This window comes from Podarcis cretensis, assembly GCF_951804945.1.
Source record: "Podarcis cretensis genome assembly, chromosome: 4".
Classification (NCBI taxonomy): Eukaryota; Metazoa; Chordata; class Lepidosauria; order Squamata; family Lacertidae; genus Podarcis; species Podarcis cretensis.
Window position 1 is genome coordinate 17,076,365 of NC_137173.1, and position 16,866 is coordinate 17,093,230.

Below are 16,866 nucleotides of genomic sequence, written 5' to 3' on the forward strand. Positions count from 1 at the left end.
ATGGCAAAACATCCAGTCTTGCAAGTGTAAAAGCACATCTGTATTTTGGGATAATAAGTTTGTGCAGATATGAGGCCAGAGAATCAAAATGGAGAGGTGGAAACTGGACATACCAAGGGCAGAATTTCCTTATAGCGGCCAGGTTGTTCTGATGCTTGATATCTTTTAGACGTTGACCAGTTAAACTGTTTGCTTTAGTGAGGCCCATAGTTAGTAGGTGTTGTGGGGATAGGCCACAAGAGTGAAGTTTTTGATAGACGGTTTTAAGCCAGGCACTTTTATGGGAGTCTTGAAGTACTAGGGATAGTAAACCAGGGGGATTTGAAGGGACCCCAAGAGTCATCTAGTCTAGCCCCTTGCAATGCTTGGATGGCTTTAAAAAATGACTGGAAAAATCCATTGGGGATAACTCTATCCATGGCTACTATCAGTGGCTATGCTCTGCCTTCACAGTCGGAGGCAATAGCGTGAGAGGGCTGTTGTGCTCAGATCCTGCTTGCCCAGTTCTGACAGGCATCTATGGCTGCCTACTGTGACAACAGGATGCTGGACCAGACGGGCCATTGGCCTCATCCAGTTGGGTCTTCTTATGTCCTTACATAGCTTGCTGAGAGCAAATAAGCAAATAACAAGCTACAGTTCCCAAGATTCTTGAGGGGCTTTTTAAAGTGGTGTGATACTGCTTTAAATCTACAGTGCAGATGGGGCCGTGTTGTTTGACAAAGACCTGAATTTGACACAGTCTAAAAAGTGGCGCTGGGTGGTAAGGGTGCTGCTGCTGGAGGAATGCTTAATCCTTCTCCTGCCCCCTTATTTCCCTATATGCTCACCTCCCTCTTCTGTTGCCCCATCCTGAGCTGGAGGAATGTGGTGGCTACAGGGGGGAAAGAGGGTGGCAAACTTAGGGGGAACCCTGAAGTTTGTTGGAGGGGAATAATATCACTTTAAAAGCTGTCCAAGATTTCCCTCGCTCCCCTTCATAGACCTGGAACTGATGGGATCTTTTATCAGAGATTTGCAGTTTTCACGGAAATAGCAACAGACAAGAAAAGTAGCATGATGTCACTCTGGAAACAAAACAAAGAGAAACCGAGTCCCCAGTCTTGAGCTCATCTCCCTTTGCTGCTATCAGCCCTGCTTCCCTTTAAAGACCTCGGTGCAATGAGATAAAACTAATCTTTGTCAGTTGCTAAATAATTAGGGTACCCTAGGGTTCTGGCAGTCTGGAATGCTTGAGATAAAAATCGCTTTATTTTGCTAGAAAGGAACTCGGAAGAAAGGAGGTTCTGACTCAACATCAGGAAGAACTTTCTGACTGTAAGAGCTGTTCAACAGGAGAAGTGGTGGACTCTCCTTCTTTGGAGGGTTTTAAGCAGAGGTTGACTATAAAGGCCACTCCATTTCTTTTACGGGATTCTTGCCCACAGTAGTAGATATGGTCATCTGAGCTGAATTCGCCCATTCCCGTCCATTTTAGTTCACTGATGCCCAGGATGTCAATATTGGACCAGAGCACACCAGGCACTCCTGTCTTCCACTGCCTCCTGCAGTTTGGTCAAACTCATGCTGGTAACTCCGAGAACACTATCCAACCATCTCGTCCTCTGTCGTCCCCTTCTCCTTGTGCCATCCATATTGCCCAACATCAGGGTCTTTTCCAGGGAGTCTTCTCTTCTCATGAGGTGGCCAAAGTATTGCAGTGTCAGCTTCACGATCTGTCCTTCCAGTGAGCACTCAGGGCTGATTTCCTTCAGAATGGAGAGGTTTGGTCTTCTTGCAGTCCATGGGACTCTCAAGATTCTCCTCCAGCACCAGAATTCAAAAGCATCAATTCTTCGGCGATCAGCCTTCTTTATGGTCCAGCTCTCACTTCCATACATCACTATTGGGGAAACCATAGCTTTAACTATATGGGCCTTTGTCGGCAAGGTGATGTCTCTGCTTTTTAAGATGCTGTCTAGGTTTGTCATTGCTTTTCTCCCAAGAAGCAGGCGTCTTTTAATTTCGTGACTGCTGTCACCATCTGCAGTGAGAGAGCTACCAAAGTCTATTTTGTTGCAGTGCATATTTGGCACACAGGCAAACGGTAGAAGGGCGCCCCCTCCTCTGATTCAGGCCCCGCCCCTCCGCTCTGGCCCCGCCCCTCCATCGGGGGATTCCCCAGGCCTGCTCCCTCCCTCCGCCCACGGAGCCTCTTCCCTAGGCCGCCCCGTTGCCCCGGCAACGGCAGAAGCCAGCCGGGCCCTCCCCGCAACTGCCGCCCGGGCGGAGGGGGGCGGGGCCTGCGCGAGGCGGCAGCCGCGGCGGGAGGGCAGGAGGGCGGCGGGGCGGACGGGCTCCTTCCCCGCCAGAGCGAGGGCAGCCGCGGCTCGCAGCAGCAGCAGCAGGGGAAGGGGCAAGGTAAGCGGGCCCCCACCCACTCATTCATGCTAGGTTTCTGAGAGTTGTGCATTTAGGGCTGCGGGAGGCAGGGAGTCTTCCTCTGGAGAAAGGCACTCTGTGCATGCTCAGAGGTCCTCTTTCTACTGCCCGGTTTCTGCGTGCTCCAGAGCTATTGACTGTCTGGAGGAAGCCTCTCTAGTTATGCTCATAACCCTAGGGGTCAAGACCCCTGGAGAGAGCCCTCTGTGTATGTTCAGAGGCACCCTTCCTCCTTTTCCCACACAGCTCCAGGGCAGAGTGCTGAGAGAGCCTGGAGAAAGCTGTTCTGTGCATGCTCAGAGGCATTTTCTCTGCTTCTCCTTCCCCAAGGCGGAGTACCAACAGAGGCTGGACAAAGCCTTTCTGCATATGCTCAGAGGTGCCCTTCCTTTCCAACGTGCTCTCGGCAGAGTAGTGAGATCCTGCAAAAAAGGCCCTCTAGGTATGCTCAGAGGCACTTCCCCTCTGCCTCACATTCCCACACATGCACCTTGACGGCATGCTGAGAGAGGATGGACAAAGCTGTTCTGTGCATGCTCAGAGGCTGTTTTTTTTAATCTCTTCCTTTCCCACTTGCTCCAGGGTGGAGTATGGAGAGAGTTTGGAAAAAGGCCCCTCTGCATATGCTCAGAGGAACCATTCCACCCTTTCCCATATTTTCCATGGCAGACCATTGAGAGCAAGGAGGATCAATCTGTGGCACTCCACATAATGCTAGTATCGGTTGCTGGGAATCATAGAATCAGAGTTGGAGAGTTGGCTGGATACCCAAATGTCATCTAGTCAAACCCCGTGAAATGCAGGGATCTCAACATGCAGTCTCCCATCCAGTTGGAAACCATACAGGACCCTGCTTAGCTTTGCAAATGTGCTAGCAGTTTTGTTGCGGCGGAGTGCTGTTCCCTTCTCATCCTGCTTCAGGCCTCTAGTCAGCCACTGTGAGAACAGGATACTGGACTGGCAGGGCCATTGACACAATCCAGCAGGTTCATTTTATGTTCTTACATTGGATTCCAGCTCCCTTAATCTGCGACCATTAGCCATCTGGGGCTGGTGGGAGTTGTAGTTTAACATTTGGAAAGTCACAGGTTTGCCTCCCTGACTGAGTCTGGACCGAGGAAGCCCCTCTGTATATGCTCAGAAGCGCATTCCCCCTGGAGTCGACACACTCCAGGACAAGGTATGCCCCTCGATGTTCACAAAAAGCTGCCTTGTACCAAGTCAGACGATGGGTCTATCTAGCATAGTATGGTCTACTGGGAACTGCTCTTGAGGGTTTCAGACAGGGTTCCTGCCCCCATCCCTGGAGAGAGCAGAAATTGAACCCAGGACCTTCTGCATATAACACGCTGCATTGAGCTTTGGCTCTTCTGACTCGCTAGGTAGCCTTAGACTAAGCTGTTTTCTCTCTCAGCCTCCACCCCCACTATAAATGCTAATTATTGTCTCATTAGTATATCCCAGTGACGTGCTGCTTGGCAGCTCAATTCTGCGCCTGTTTAATTCAGAACACAAATAGTTTCCAGCGGATTCTACAGGACATATTTCCAGTTAAGAGTTGCAGCCTCCCAAATGCCATCTCACATAGCCTACCTTGGTTGTTGAACACCTTGGTACTCGTATGTTTTGGCTCCCGAACGACCGAAACCCAGAAGTGTTCCAGTTTTCGAACTTTTTTTGGAAGCCGAATGTCCGACAGGGCTTCCGGTTGGCTGCAGGAGCTGCAGGAGTTTTGGTTTCTGAACGTTTTGGAAGTCGAACGGACTTCCGGAATGGATTCCGTCCGACTTCCAAGGTACGACTGTATAGCTTTTGCTAATGAAATCACCAGATTAGAGGATTCCGAAAGACTATCAGAGACTCACACAGATTTCTTGAGGGGATCCTTTTTTCACTGTTTGAAAAAAGGCGATCATCTGTCACGGCATCCGTCATGGATGCTTTCATTGAGATTCCGGCATTGCAGGGGGTTGGACTAATCCTGCAGGATTTAACCTTCCGCAGGGGCTGTAAGACAGAGCTATTCCACCTGGCTTTCAATTTGAACTTAGCCTGATCTTTTATTCCCCTTCCTCCCCTCCCCTCCCCTTTTTATGAAGATTACCCGCTCTGGGATCCCACAGCTAATTCTCCCCTGGTCTCCTTGTTGGCCCAAATAGGACTCATTTAGCCAGCTAGCCCTGGTTTATTGGATGGATTGATTTTTGAATTCTGAATTTATTGTTATTCACGTTTTATACTGTATTTTATGCTGTTTTTTGTTTCATCAATTAAGTGTTTTAAATTTGTTGTTAGCCGCCCTGAGCCTGGTTTTCTGAACCGGGAAGGGTGGGGTATAAATAAATAAAAATTATTATTATTATTATTACTCTTGGGGTCCCTTGCAGCTCTAAGATTCTATGATGCCACATAGTGAGCTCATTCTGCAAAGCAGTGAGAATTTTATCTCTCCCGGCTTCCTCCGACCCGTCAGTTTCTGATCAGGCACAAATCCACCACTTGGCTGGATGTTTTATTGATTTAATGAAGTTATGCCCCACCCTTTAATGTCAAGATATTTCCAAAGCAGATTAATAGTCCCATCAGTTGAAGACCACATATTACATGCACATTGATGTTAGCTTAACAGTTAAGACACAGCAAACAGCCCTATTCCCACCCCTCTGACCTGGCATGTTTGCACTTGGAACCATAGAACTGTAGAGTTGGAATAAACCATGAGCGGTCATCTAGTCCCCCAATGTAGGAATTTTTTGTTTGACACGAGACTCAAACCCACAACCCTGAGAGTAAGACGCTTGTACTTTGTTACTGCTGTTTCTCAAGTCTCTCCTTTTAACTATGAGTCTTCTATGTAAATGAATAATTAAGGGAAAAAACATTAACCCACCCACCCCCAAAATATTCTTAATAGATTGGAGAAATGCTAAAATGGAGAAGAAGATAGAAGCACTTCAGGAACAAATGATGACTAGGTAGGTTGACGCGTAATAATTTCCTGGTCGTTCCTGGTTTTTCTTATCTTATTTACATCTGTACGCTCAGTATGATGTAGAACTTAAAACCTTACACTTCAAGATTTCAAAGTTCTGTGGTCTTTTGATTCTTCATTACTGCTTATCTCATAAAGAAACACCAGGCCTAGACAGCTCAGGCAGCAACTATATTGAACAGGAATGGCCGCCTTGTTTGTTTGTTTGTTTATAAAAATATTTATATACCACTATGTCATTTAAAAAAAAAAAAAGCAGTTTAGAACAATAAAACAGTACAATGAAAACCATATTAAAAAGTTAAAAACAGACATCACTTAATCATTTGTGGTAAAACGTAATAAATCTGTTCTTAGCCATACCGTGATGCTTGACATTGATGAATTTACTATTTTGTATATTAGGCAAACCATGAAGCAGTAATGCAGCTTATTGCTTTTAATGAAGAGTGCACCCCTAATTGACCTACATTTCATATTGAAATTACTTTTCAGGCCTGGTCAAAGCAGTAGAGGCGTCTTTTGTTTAAAACCTTCAGCGTGCATAACCTTTCCAATTAGAAAATGTTACGATCTGGAAATTGCACTGTAAAACTCACCCCTGTCGAAAGGCTATTGTTTGGAAAGCTTTTTTAAAATCATTACCTAATTAGAGTAGTTCGGAAGCCTTATGTCAACAGAATAAGATTACTGTATCATGAAGAGGACACTTTTTTTAAAATAAAAATAAAAATCTTTTTCTGCAGAAGTGATGTCATCAACCTGCTTGAGAATTCTTTGGGCTCAGCTATACATAATTTAAATGTTTTAAAGTGCGTTGTAAAGTGCATTATACAACCATGACACTAGATGGCGATGGTGACCTACGGCAAATTCAATATATTTTTTCAAAACTTTTTTGTAAAAAAGCATCTTCACAACGTTTTTTATATGTGTCTAGATTCCACCTTTATCTTTTTGACATTTTGATTGCAATGTTTATCAGCGGCACAGCATGAACCTGTGCGTGTTGACTCAGTCCTGCTGAGACTTACTCAGATGTATGCGTTCGTGAGATTGCAGTTTTATAGTGATTCAATACAATTAACTGCCCAGAGTCAAAGATTGGGCTGGTTATTTGCAAATCAACATGTGAAAACATCGTTTCTGACCTTTGCAGTTCCTGATCATGCAAAACTCATTCTCTCTCTCCCTTCTCTCTCCATCTTGGACAATGGTTGTAGGAGGGCGGTTAGATGAGGAGGGTGGGGAGTTTGTCGAGGAGGAAGCAGAGGTGGCAAAAAAGTGATGTTTTAGGGGACCAAATATATTTTGTTGCCCAAGTGCCCACAAAAACCTGGAGCAAACTAATCAAATTGGTGGGAAAATTAACAAACCATCTAATCATCATCGTTCAAAGGAACAAATATAAAGATTCTTTTCTGGCATAATAGCACTGTTTCATTGTTCATGCAAGTGAAGATTAAATGCAAATATGCCTGTCAGCACGACACCAAACTTTCTGTCTGCTATGAACATCACAGACTCGACTGTCAATACTTCCTCTCTCTTTTTTCATTTGGTTTTCTGTTTGCATTTTCAAAAACAGGAACAGAGAGCACCTTTAACCCCCTCCCCCTGTCCTATCTACAACTTCGTACCAAATACAGCATATATACATATACCATATGACTTCACTTCCACCCTTTTCCTGGTTCCTTTGCTTTTCTGCTACTCCGCGTAATCCACATCTTTTTAATCATCCAATTCGTTGTCTGTTAAAAGCTCTTTTATCTATTTCAACTCTGCTGGATTTACTTGAGACCTGCTAAGCTGTGTATTTGTTTATACTGGTTCTTAAAATATTCAATAAACGTTATCCATTCCTCCTTATATTCCTTATCTTCGTTTTCACTTATCCTGTCCCTCAGACCAGTTCAGCATATTCGAACGTTTTTTTAAAATTAATTTTTAACTATTTTTAATTATAAAATACACACATATTGCGAATATACAAGCATACAAACACACGGTACATTTCATACAATCCTTAAATATATACAAACATACCTACATTCAGTCCCACAAATAATTCGAACATTTTACACTGCATATTCGAACATTTTACACTGCCATTCTTCCTTAATGGGTACTATGCTTGTTCTCCACCTTTGTGCCAGTAAGGTTCTAGCTGCAGCGGTGGCATATAGTAATAAACCCATGTGTGGGGGTTTTTTTTTTGGGGGGGGGGGGTCTACCCTTGCCCCTACATTTTTTGGGGGGGTGTCTACCATCCCCAAGAGGAAAATCTCAGGTTTTGGGGGGAAAGTTTTTTTAAGTAAGTTTTTTAATTCATTATATATAGTTTCCCAATATTCCTTAATCATTTTACAGGGCCACCACATATGAAAAAAGATCCCTCATTTTCATCACACTTCCAACATACACCTTTTTCTTTGAATGTCAATACTTCCTGATGGCTTACGCTGACAGATTACTGTCTTTGGTTTGGTTTGGTTGGTTTTTAGCAACTCTCCAGGTCTCATGCAGAGATCTTTCACACCACCTGCTACCAAATATGTTTTAAACTGTAGATGCCTGGTTACCAGACGTCCCCATTTCCTGGGGACAGTCCCCGGATTTACAAATCTGTCCCCGGACAAAATCCGTCCCCGGAATGTCCCCGGATTTCATTTAATGTCCCTGGATTTATATTTTAAGTGTTATAGATTTATTAGTAGGAAATGAATGTTGTGTGATTGGTTCAATGGCACAAGACACATCCTATGAGGACTTCTGGTGAGGCAAAATGGCAGGCGCCACAGCAGCGAGAAGCCCCTGAAGCCAGCCATAGCCAACTGGGCTGCTGAGACTGCCGCTGCCACTGCCGAAGGGGAACCGGGGACGCCCGGCACGTCAACTGGGGGAACTGCTGACACACACCGCGTGACCCAAATTGAGCCAGGAGCGAGAGCGCCCGCTCACCCAGCCGACTGCCCAGTGGTGCTCCGGGGCCAGTAAAAACCCCAGAGCCGACCCAGGGAGAAGGAGGAGAGGAGAAGGATTTAATGTCTGGACAAAATATAAAGACTTATTGGAAAATAAAACTCCAAGGTGGCTTTCACCGCTGGAAGCTAAGGCCCGAAAAAGACCCAATATGGAGGCCAAATGGCCAAAATATTGGGAAATATTAGAAAAAGATGGAGACAATTGGAAATTGCAGAGTTTGGAGAAAATTAAGGACAAAGTGTGAGACTGGTTACATTACGCTCAGATTAATGAAGTTTTTAAAAATGACAAAAAGTTAGGGTTCCAGGTGGAGAAATCGAAATTGGAAACAGAACTGTTAGAACCTAAGACTAAGATACTTTCAAGAATGTACAACTTGCTGTTAAAATGGAATACACAAGATGAAATGGTTAAATCGGCCATGATAAAGTGGGCACAGGATATAGGGCATGATATCATGTTTGAGGACTGGGAAAGGTTGTGGACCAACGGGCTGAACTTCACTGCATGTAATGCTTTGAAGGAAAATGTAATGAAAATGATATATAGATGGTACATGACCCCAGTTAAACTTGCCAAAATATACCATTTGTCTGATAACAAATGTTGGAAATGTAAAGAAAATGATGGAACATTCTTTCACCTCTGGTGGACTTGCCCGAGAGTGAAGGCCTTTTGGGAAATGATATATAATGAGTTGAAAAAGGTATTTAAGTATACCTTTACTAAGAAACCAGAGGCCTTCCTTTTGGGTATTGTCGACCAGAAGGTGTTAAGGAAGGACCGAACATTTTTTATGTATGCAACAACGGCAGCAAGGATACTCATCGCTAAGCACTGGAAAACTCAAGATCTACCCACACTGGAAGAGTGGCAGATGCAACTGATAGACTATATGGAACTAGCCGAGATGACCGGCAGAATCCGAGACCTGGGAGAAGAGAAGGTTGAAGAAGATTGGAAGAAATTTAAGATTTACTTTAAAAAAGCATTGTAATTTGGTTGAATGTTAAGATGGAGGCTAGATCATAAATAATTGACCACCACTAATTTAGATGCAATTAGGATGATAAGTGAGATTGAGGGAAAATCTTAAACCTTTGGGAGAACTATTAGATTATATTCTAAATGAATGGGGCATAAGAATGTAAACAAGATGATAAATTGCGGGCAAGAATTGACAAAGATGCAAGTGGGAGCGGAAGACGTGAGGGAGTCCAAAGAAGTTAAGAAATTATGTTATGATATATGTTACATTGTTTATTATATTTGCATTTATGTTTAAAAATCTTAATAAAAATTGATTTAAAAAAAAAAAGGAGGAGAGGAGAAGGAGAAGGAAGAGAGAGAAAGAGGAAGGAGAAAAAAGAGGGGAGCCCTGACCTTGCCGTGCCGCTGCTGCTGTCGCTGAGGTGGAGAGGTAGGAGAGTGCCGGGAGGGCAAGGACATGTGGCCGAGCCCAGGCCCGACCCAAGCCTACTCCACAGCAGCTAGTGCTCCAAGAGAGCTCCCAGAGGAAAGCCGTGCGACAAAAGAGAAGATATTACTTCTTAATTTTTTAAAAAAATAATTTTAAAAAATAACTTTTTTCCTCTTTAAAAAGAAAAGAACGTGTCCCTGGACTCTTTGGAAAAAAAATCTGGTAACCATATGCCAAGGATCAAATTTGGTACCTTTCAGAGAAGGCTGGGCATATAGTTTCCCTACATTGCCTCCTCTCATTTCACTGGACCACTCCCTCTTGACGCTCTCTTTCCCTAGCCTATCCAGCTTCACGTTGCCTGCCTACTGCATCCTCCCTCCCTAAGCCTCTCCTCCTGTCACTACTTTCCCTGTGGCTCCTCTGCCCGCCCTGCTCCTATTCCTTTGTAAAACCTGAGCAGCTCAACCAGTAAGGGCACCCAGACCCCTTTCTGCCCCTCTTGCCCCTCTTTAACCTTAAGGCAGCTTAGTTCAGTCGCTAACAGAGGCTTCAGCATCAAAACCGTCCCTCCCTAACCTGCTGTCACTCGCAAGAACCCATTGCTCACATACAAAAGCTGAAGGAATACGGGTGAAAAGGCAGGAATTATGTCAGTAATATGGCAATTTCCTGCAGCAATCCACGGCCACCTTCATTCCTGGCCTCCGGAGCAGTTTCCTTTGTGAGAAAGCTACTCCACAGGGATATAAAAGCAACTGTAGATTCAACAGCATAGTTTTAGCAAATTGCATTTTCTCCTAGCAGGGCTGCTTCTTCCCTCCCCTCTTTCTTAGCATACTCAGCTGCTTTAATTCATTCCATTTTGTGCTGTCACATTTCCACAGCAGGTCTTGTCCGCACACAGCTTGCTGTCTGACCCAGTGAGCCAACAGAGCCCCGCTGTGGCTGTTGAAAGCACAGTTCAGGATCCCTGGCAGAGAGGATGCCAAGGAGATTTGGCACCAGGGCCTGAAGCCCTGTTTAACTCTGCTCTTAATTGCAGCGTTCCCTGGCAGGTGATGTGAAGGCTGTTGATCTGGAGACCCCATCAAAACACAAGGCGGGTTGCAGGCAGAGGTGAATCTGTTCAGGCAAACTGACCAGCGCTTGGGCACATGCAGGCTGACATGTGTCTCTTTTCTAAAGACAATTTTTTGGGGGGACACACCTGGAGCGTTTACAGGGCCAGATGAAACCTTGTTCACCATATGGCACCTAATAACCACTTAATAGGTATTTCCTTCCTATCAACTGTAGGGGTGGCATAGAAGTTCCACATATTCCAGTGGCACGCGGTCAGTGGACTAGGGGGACTAGGCAAGTTCCTTAAATAGGGGTAAATTAGAGTATTAATGTATTAAAGCCTGGTGCCTCCTTCCCAAAGCCTGGGGAGCTTCTGCCTGGCTTAGGGAGGGAGGTGTGATGTTCCATAGGGGTCCAGGTGCCTTCCCAAAGACCGTCTGGCTTTAGGAAAGAGGCTTCAGCATCCTATCAGTGAAGACCTTACTTGGAAAATATATACAACCCAAGTGGTTAAGAAAGCCCAACAGAGACTCCATCTCCTCAGAGTATTGCGGAAGAACTATGTCAATCAACATTTGATGATCTCCTTCTACCGGTCTACAATAGAAAGTGTCCTTTCATACTACATCACAGTGTGGTACACTGGTTTGACATCAACTGATAGGAAGTGCCTACAAAGGGTGGTGAATACAGCACAAGATATTATGGGGTGTCCTGTGAATCCGATGGATGAAATAGCGGAAGAACGTTGCCTCAGGAGAGTGAGGAAAATTCTCAGGGATGATTCACACCCTGTCCGGCACTTTCTTGATCTCCTGTCCTCAGGCAGAAGATATAGAAGCATGATTAGTCGCACCAACAGGGTAAAGAACAGCTTCATCTGTGGGCTGTTAGGCTGCTGAATGAAAAGATAACAACAGGGCAACTGACTTTCGGGTTTGGTGTGTGTGCGTCAGTAAACAAGGGGAATTAAGACTAAGAGAGCTGAATGGGGGGTGCTCTAGTAATCTCACTGTATACAAGTAGTACAAGTGACAATAAAGTATTCCAATTTATTTCAATTTCAATCAGAGCCCTGGCACCTCCTTCCCAAACCCCAGGGCGCTTATGCCCAGTTTAGAGAGGGAGGCAAAATGCTCACATATCAATCCAATCGCCCTCACAAGCCGGCCCTCTGGCCCTAACTGTTCCCTTACACAAAAAATTACTGCACTCCTCTGACATAGTCCCTCTTCTGCCAAGCTGTCTTGGTGATGCCAGCAAGAAGAATGGAGCGAAAGGAGTCTGTAGCCCAACCAGTGTGTGGCGGGACAGGGTGTTTTTTTTTTTGATAGGGCCATGACTCACATGGGCAGGTTCATTTTTGAGCAGCTGCTCTTTATGTTTCTCACCAGGTGGGTAGCTAGGATGAGGCACTGTAATACATTGCGTTTGCACCACGATAGCAAGTGTTGATGTAAATGATAGGCCACAGAGCAAGCCAGGATTCATAAAACAACTTCAAATCTAAGATCCTGGTTTTACAGCCTACAAACCATAGCTTGTGAGGGGGCCTAGGTTCTGATATACAACCAAACCATAGGGTAGTATTCAACTTAAGTTTTACTTAGAGTAGGTCTGTTGAAATGAATGCACCTATCTTAATTGTGTTCATTAATTTTAAGGGGTTTTACTAGGAGTAAAACATAGTAGGATATCACTAAATCACGGTTTAGTGTTACATCCAAACTGGACCAAAGAAACATTGACTAAGGGAAAAAAACCATTAAAATAAGCCATTCGGTTATTCTCAAGTCGAATATGAGCTCACTGGAGGGGAAAAATAGCCTGAAGAATACTATTTCAATCTGTTCTATGCAGTACATTTAAAAAAGACCTCTTTTTTTTTTAAAGATCTGTCCCTTGCAATGTTGAGCTTCAAGAATTAATGCATCAGATTGATATCATGGTAAACAACAAGAAACGAGAATGGGAGAAGAAATTGCAGGCTTTAGAAGCGCGAATGACTGTCCGCGATCAAGAATTGGCAAGTGCCCAAAGCAGGTTGGATCAGAAAGGTCTAGAGGTATGGGACGCCTTCTGTTTTGTGAATGAAGCATTGGCCTGGAGGTACTACTTCATTGCCCGCTTTATTAACATACATGTTCAGTGCACTTATCAACAGCTCTAATCCTGTACCCGGCCATGAACATTTGAGTACACATAATTCCCCTCACCCCGGACCCTCCGTGCACGGTGAGATCAGAACTGAGCTTCTGACTCTCTTGCCCTGTCTTGGGTATATGTGTGGAATGTAGTGGCTTGGCTGGGATATAGGACACTGGTTTGAAGCTGGGAATTCCCTAACTTGCAAAATCCAATCCATCTCTGAAAGAGTAATATGCCTGAGATCTGTTCACTGCATATAGATTTGGCTGGGAGGAATTAGGTGTGTACAGATGTAACATACATGTGTTTGCATTATGTATTATATGTCAGTTCCCAATATTTTGCCACTCGGGTATGACCAGGAACCCAGGATGGGGTGACGCAACTGGCTGTTGTGGTCAGGGCAAAAGTTGCCCTCTATCCTGACTCGGATGGTCTAGTAGTCCTTGCAGACTAGAATCCTGCTAGGGAGTGCAGTGTGTCTATTTGCAGAGTGCACCAAGATCAATTGAAACCCTGGCAGCAGTGCTTTTTGGGGAGTGGTACTCACTGGCACAGGGAACGCGGGTGGCGCTGTGGGTTAAACCACAGAGCCTAGGACTTGCCGATCAGAAGGTCGGCAGTTCGAATCCCCGCGACGGGGTGAGCTCCCGTTGCTCGGTCCCTGCTCCTGCCAACCTAGCAGTTCGAAAGCACGTCAAAGTGCAAGTAGATAAATAGGTACCGCTCCGGCAGGAAGGTAAACGGCTTTTCCGTGCGCTGCTCTGGTTCGCCAGAACTTAGTCATGCTGGTCACATGACCCAGAAGCTGTACGCCAGCTCCCTCAGCCAATAAAGCGAGATGAGCACCGCAACCCCAGAGTCGGCCATGACTGGAACTAACAATCAGGGGTCCCTTTACCTTTTTACTCACTGGCACAGAGTATACCATCGTCTCATTATTTTGCTGCCAGCTAGATACCAGCACCTCATTTTATTTTACTTTATTTTTTGCCGAAAAAGCAATGGCTATGGGCATTTGCAATACATAGACCTTCTCTTTGCAGCTACCCCGCTATGACCCACCATCCTGGACAAGTCACCCAATTTTTAATAAACTGTGAAAAACTACCTACCTTGGACCTGAAATCAAGCCAAGATCTGCCCCAGCCGTAAAGTTTTACAAAGCAGTTAAGCCCACATTTATATCTAACCATTGCAGTAATGCATTAGATGTATTGGGGAAAACTTTTTCACCAGTTTCTCCTCTCACTCACTTCGCCTTCAGATGTATTAATCAGTACTCTTTGTATGAAATCTAGAAGGAACAATTGCTTCCTTTCTAAGCTTGGTTCAGAGAAAGTATGCTGCTACACCAGGTATTTGTTCTAGAATTTTGTTCGTTTGCCACCCATTGTTTGTTCTTCGTATGGGGTGCCTATCATCAAATCGTTCTCCTGCCTTTCCCCCATACTTATTCTATTTCTTTTGAGAACTCAACATACCTGAGCAGCACCACATCTGCAGGTGCCCATTGCCTTTAAATTTCTCTTTGAAGATGCACTCGTATTTTCCTGGTGATGCTCTGCAGAAAATCCAACATCACATGGAAGATCCATTCTGTTGGCTTGGAGGGCTCCTGTCTCCTGATCAAAATGGAACCATCTCCAGCTGTCATGTCCATTGCTGTCCTTGCAAATCTGCCATCTGGGAAGAGCTCCATTTAAAGGCAGCAGCAGCAGAATGTTCCAAACTAGGAGGGGTGGCTTGTCCCTACTCCTAACAAAATATATTGTTTTGGAGTGCGCAGCTATTACGGCATGGCTTTTGAATTGTGCTATGTGTACCCACATATGTGTAACCACAGAGCCTAGGACTTGCCGATCAGAAGGTCGGCGGTTCGAATCCGCGTGATGAGGTGAGCTCCCGTTGCTCGGTCCCTGCTCCTGCCAACCTAGCAGTTTGGAAGCACTTCAAAGTGCAAGTAGATAAGTAGGTACCACTTCGGCGGGAAGGTAAACGGCGTTTCCGAGAGCTGCTCTGGTTCGCCAGAAGCGGCTTTGTCATGCTGGCCACATGACCTGGAAGCTGTACACCGGCTCCCTCAGCCAATAAAGTGAGATGAGTGCCGCAAACCCAGAGTCGGTCATGACTGGACCTAATGGTCAGGGGTCCCTTTACCTTTACCTATGTGTACCCATGTGATACCCAAGGATTTGACATGCACTTCATTCATGTCTACATACATTAGCTCTAGTTCAGAACTTCCTAGGCACTCTTTAAGGCCAAACAATTGCATGAATGTTTTTATAGTTGCAAATAGCAGCCTCTGGAGAGGCAGGCAGGATCAGGGCCAATAGGATGGAGAGGGGGAGCTTAACCCTTTCTGCTCTGACATAGCCCTGACGAAAATCCCCTTGCCCCAAGATCCTATTTTCATTACAAGTAAAATTAGTAGCATTTTTATAGCCTCATAAAGAGAAGAAATAAGATACATTTACTAGATTGTGAGAATCCTCTTAAAAAGGTAAAGGTACCCCTGCCCGTATGGGCCAGCCGTGTCCGACTCTAGGGTTGTGCACCCATCTCACTTAAGAGGCCGGGGGCCAGCGCTGTCCGGAGACACTTCCGGGTCACATGGCCAGCGTGACAAAGCTGCATCTGGCGAGCCAGCGCAGCACACGGAAACGCTGTTTACCTTCCCGCCAGTAAGCGCTCCCTATTTATCTACTTGCACCCGGGGGTGCTTTCGAACTGCTAGGTTGGCAGGCGCTGGGACCGAGCAACGGGAGCGCACCCCGCCGCGGGGATTTGAACTGCCGACCTTTGGATCAGCAAGTCCTAGGCGCTGAGGCTTTAACCCACAGCGCCGCCCGCGTCCCGTGAGAACCCTCTTAGATTAGGATAATCTCAGCTGCACTCTTATATGGTCTCAATCTATCACTGTGTGCCTTTCAGACACAGACTTCAAAACCACTTATTTTGATTTAGTTTCTTAGGCTGCGGTCAGGCAGCTTCAGAACATGAATTGTAACGACTTGAGCTTTAATGAAATGCAAAAGGTTTGTAGGGGGAAAGTGAAACTTTTCGGAAGATTCATAGATTTCCCTTTATGATCAAATTGTCGTAAAATTCTCGCAGGTGCTGAAAAGCATACAGCAAAGACTACTGCCTGATATCAATATGCAGGGAGTTCCCAAGGGTAGGTGTGCACTAAAATATCAAGGTCTTACAAATGTGGAATGGGTATTATGTCGTGCCTGTAACTTGCAATACATGTTGATAGCATGCTGTTTGTTGTTTTTTTTAGCAGTGATATCTTTATGCTTTTAAAAATTCCTTTGGCTTTTGGAACTCTTTTGATGTCCAAGATTCATGTCCACTTCAATGCAGGTTGGGCTACTGAGGCAGAAACTGGACAGTTTGCAAAAGACAAAATATGAGATGGCTCAGAACTATGACACGCAGCTTCAAGCCCTGAAGAATCAAGTAAGGAAGGGGAAATCTCATTCCTATTTTACAGTTCATAATATTTCAAGCTAGGTTTAGTAGATTGCGGGCTGCTTTGTAACTAGCTCAATGACTGCCTATATTGTGATGTACTGAGTCAGGTGGTGGCTGATCTTTCTCGCCCTGAGGGTCCAATTCATTCTCGCCAAACCCACCAGGGACAGGGGCTGATAAGCCTTCCCATCCCCTCATGTGTGCAAACACACAGGATATACACACAGGATGAGTGCATATAGGCACACTGTGTTCTCCTGCTACTTGCACCAAGCCTAGTGGAGTTTTCAACAAGTGACACATCTATCCAGCTTAGTGCAGTCCCCACCCCACCCAAGTGTCAGTCTTA

General features: G+C 45.2%; 1 protein-coding gene across 3 annotated transcripts in view; it reads left to right on the forward strand.

The window, feature by feature from the left end:
- The first annotated feature begins 2,285 nt into the window (after positions 1 to 2,285).
- The window catches only part of DEUP1 (deuterosome assembly protein 1), a 67,152-nt gene continuing 52,571 nt past the window's right edge, over positions 2,286 to 16,866 (forward strand). For all 3 annotated transcript variants that reach the window (XM_079973776.1, XM_079973777.1, XM_079973778.1), the window contains exons 1-4: positions 2,286 to 2,400; positions 5,336 to 5,396; positions 12,780 to 12,951; positions 16,407 to 16,502. In XM_079973776.1, coding sequence (XP_079829902.1) covers positions 5,353 to 5,396; positions 12,780 to 12,951; positions 16,407 to 16,502 — 312 coding nt within the window. In that variant the 5' untranslated portion in view covers positions 2,286 to 2,400; positions 5,336 to 5,352. The remainder of the gene's footprint in view (positions 2,401 to 5,335; positions 5,397 to 12,779; positions 12,952 to 16,406; positions 16,503 to 16,866) is intronic.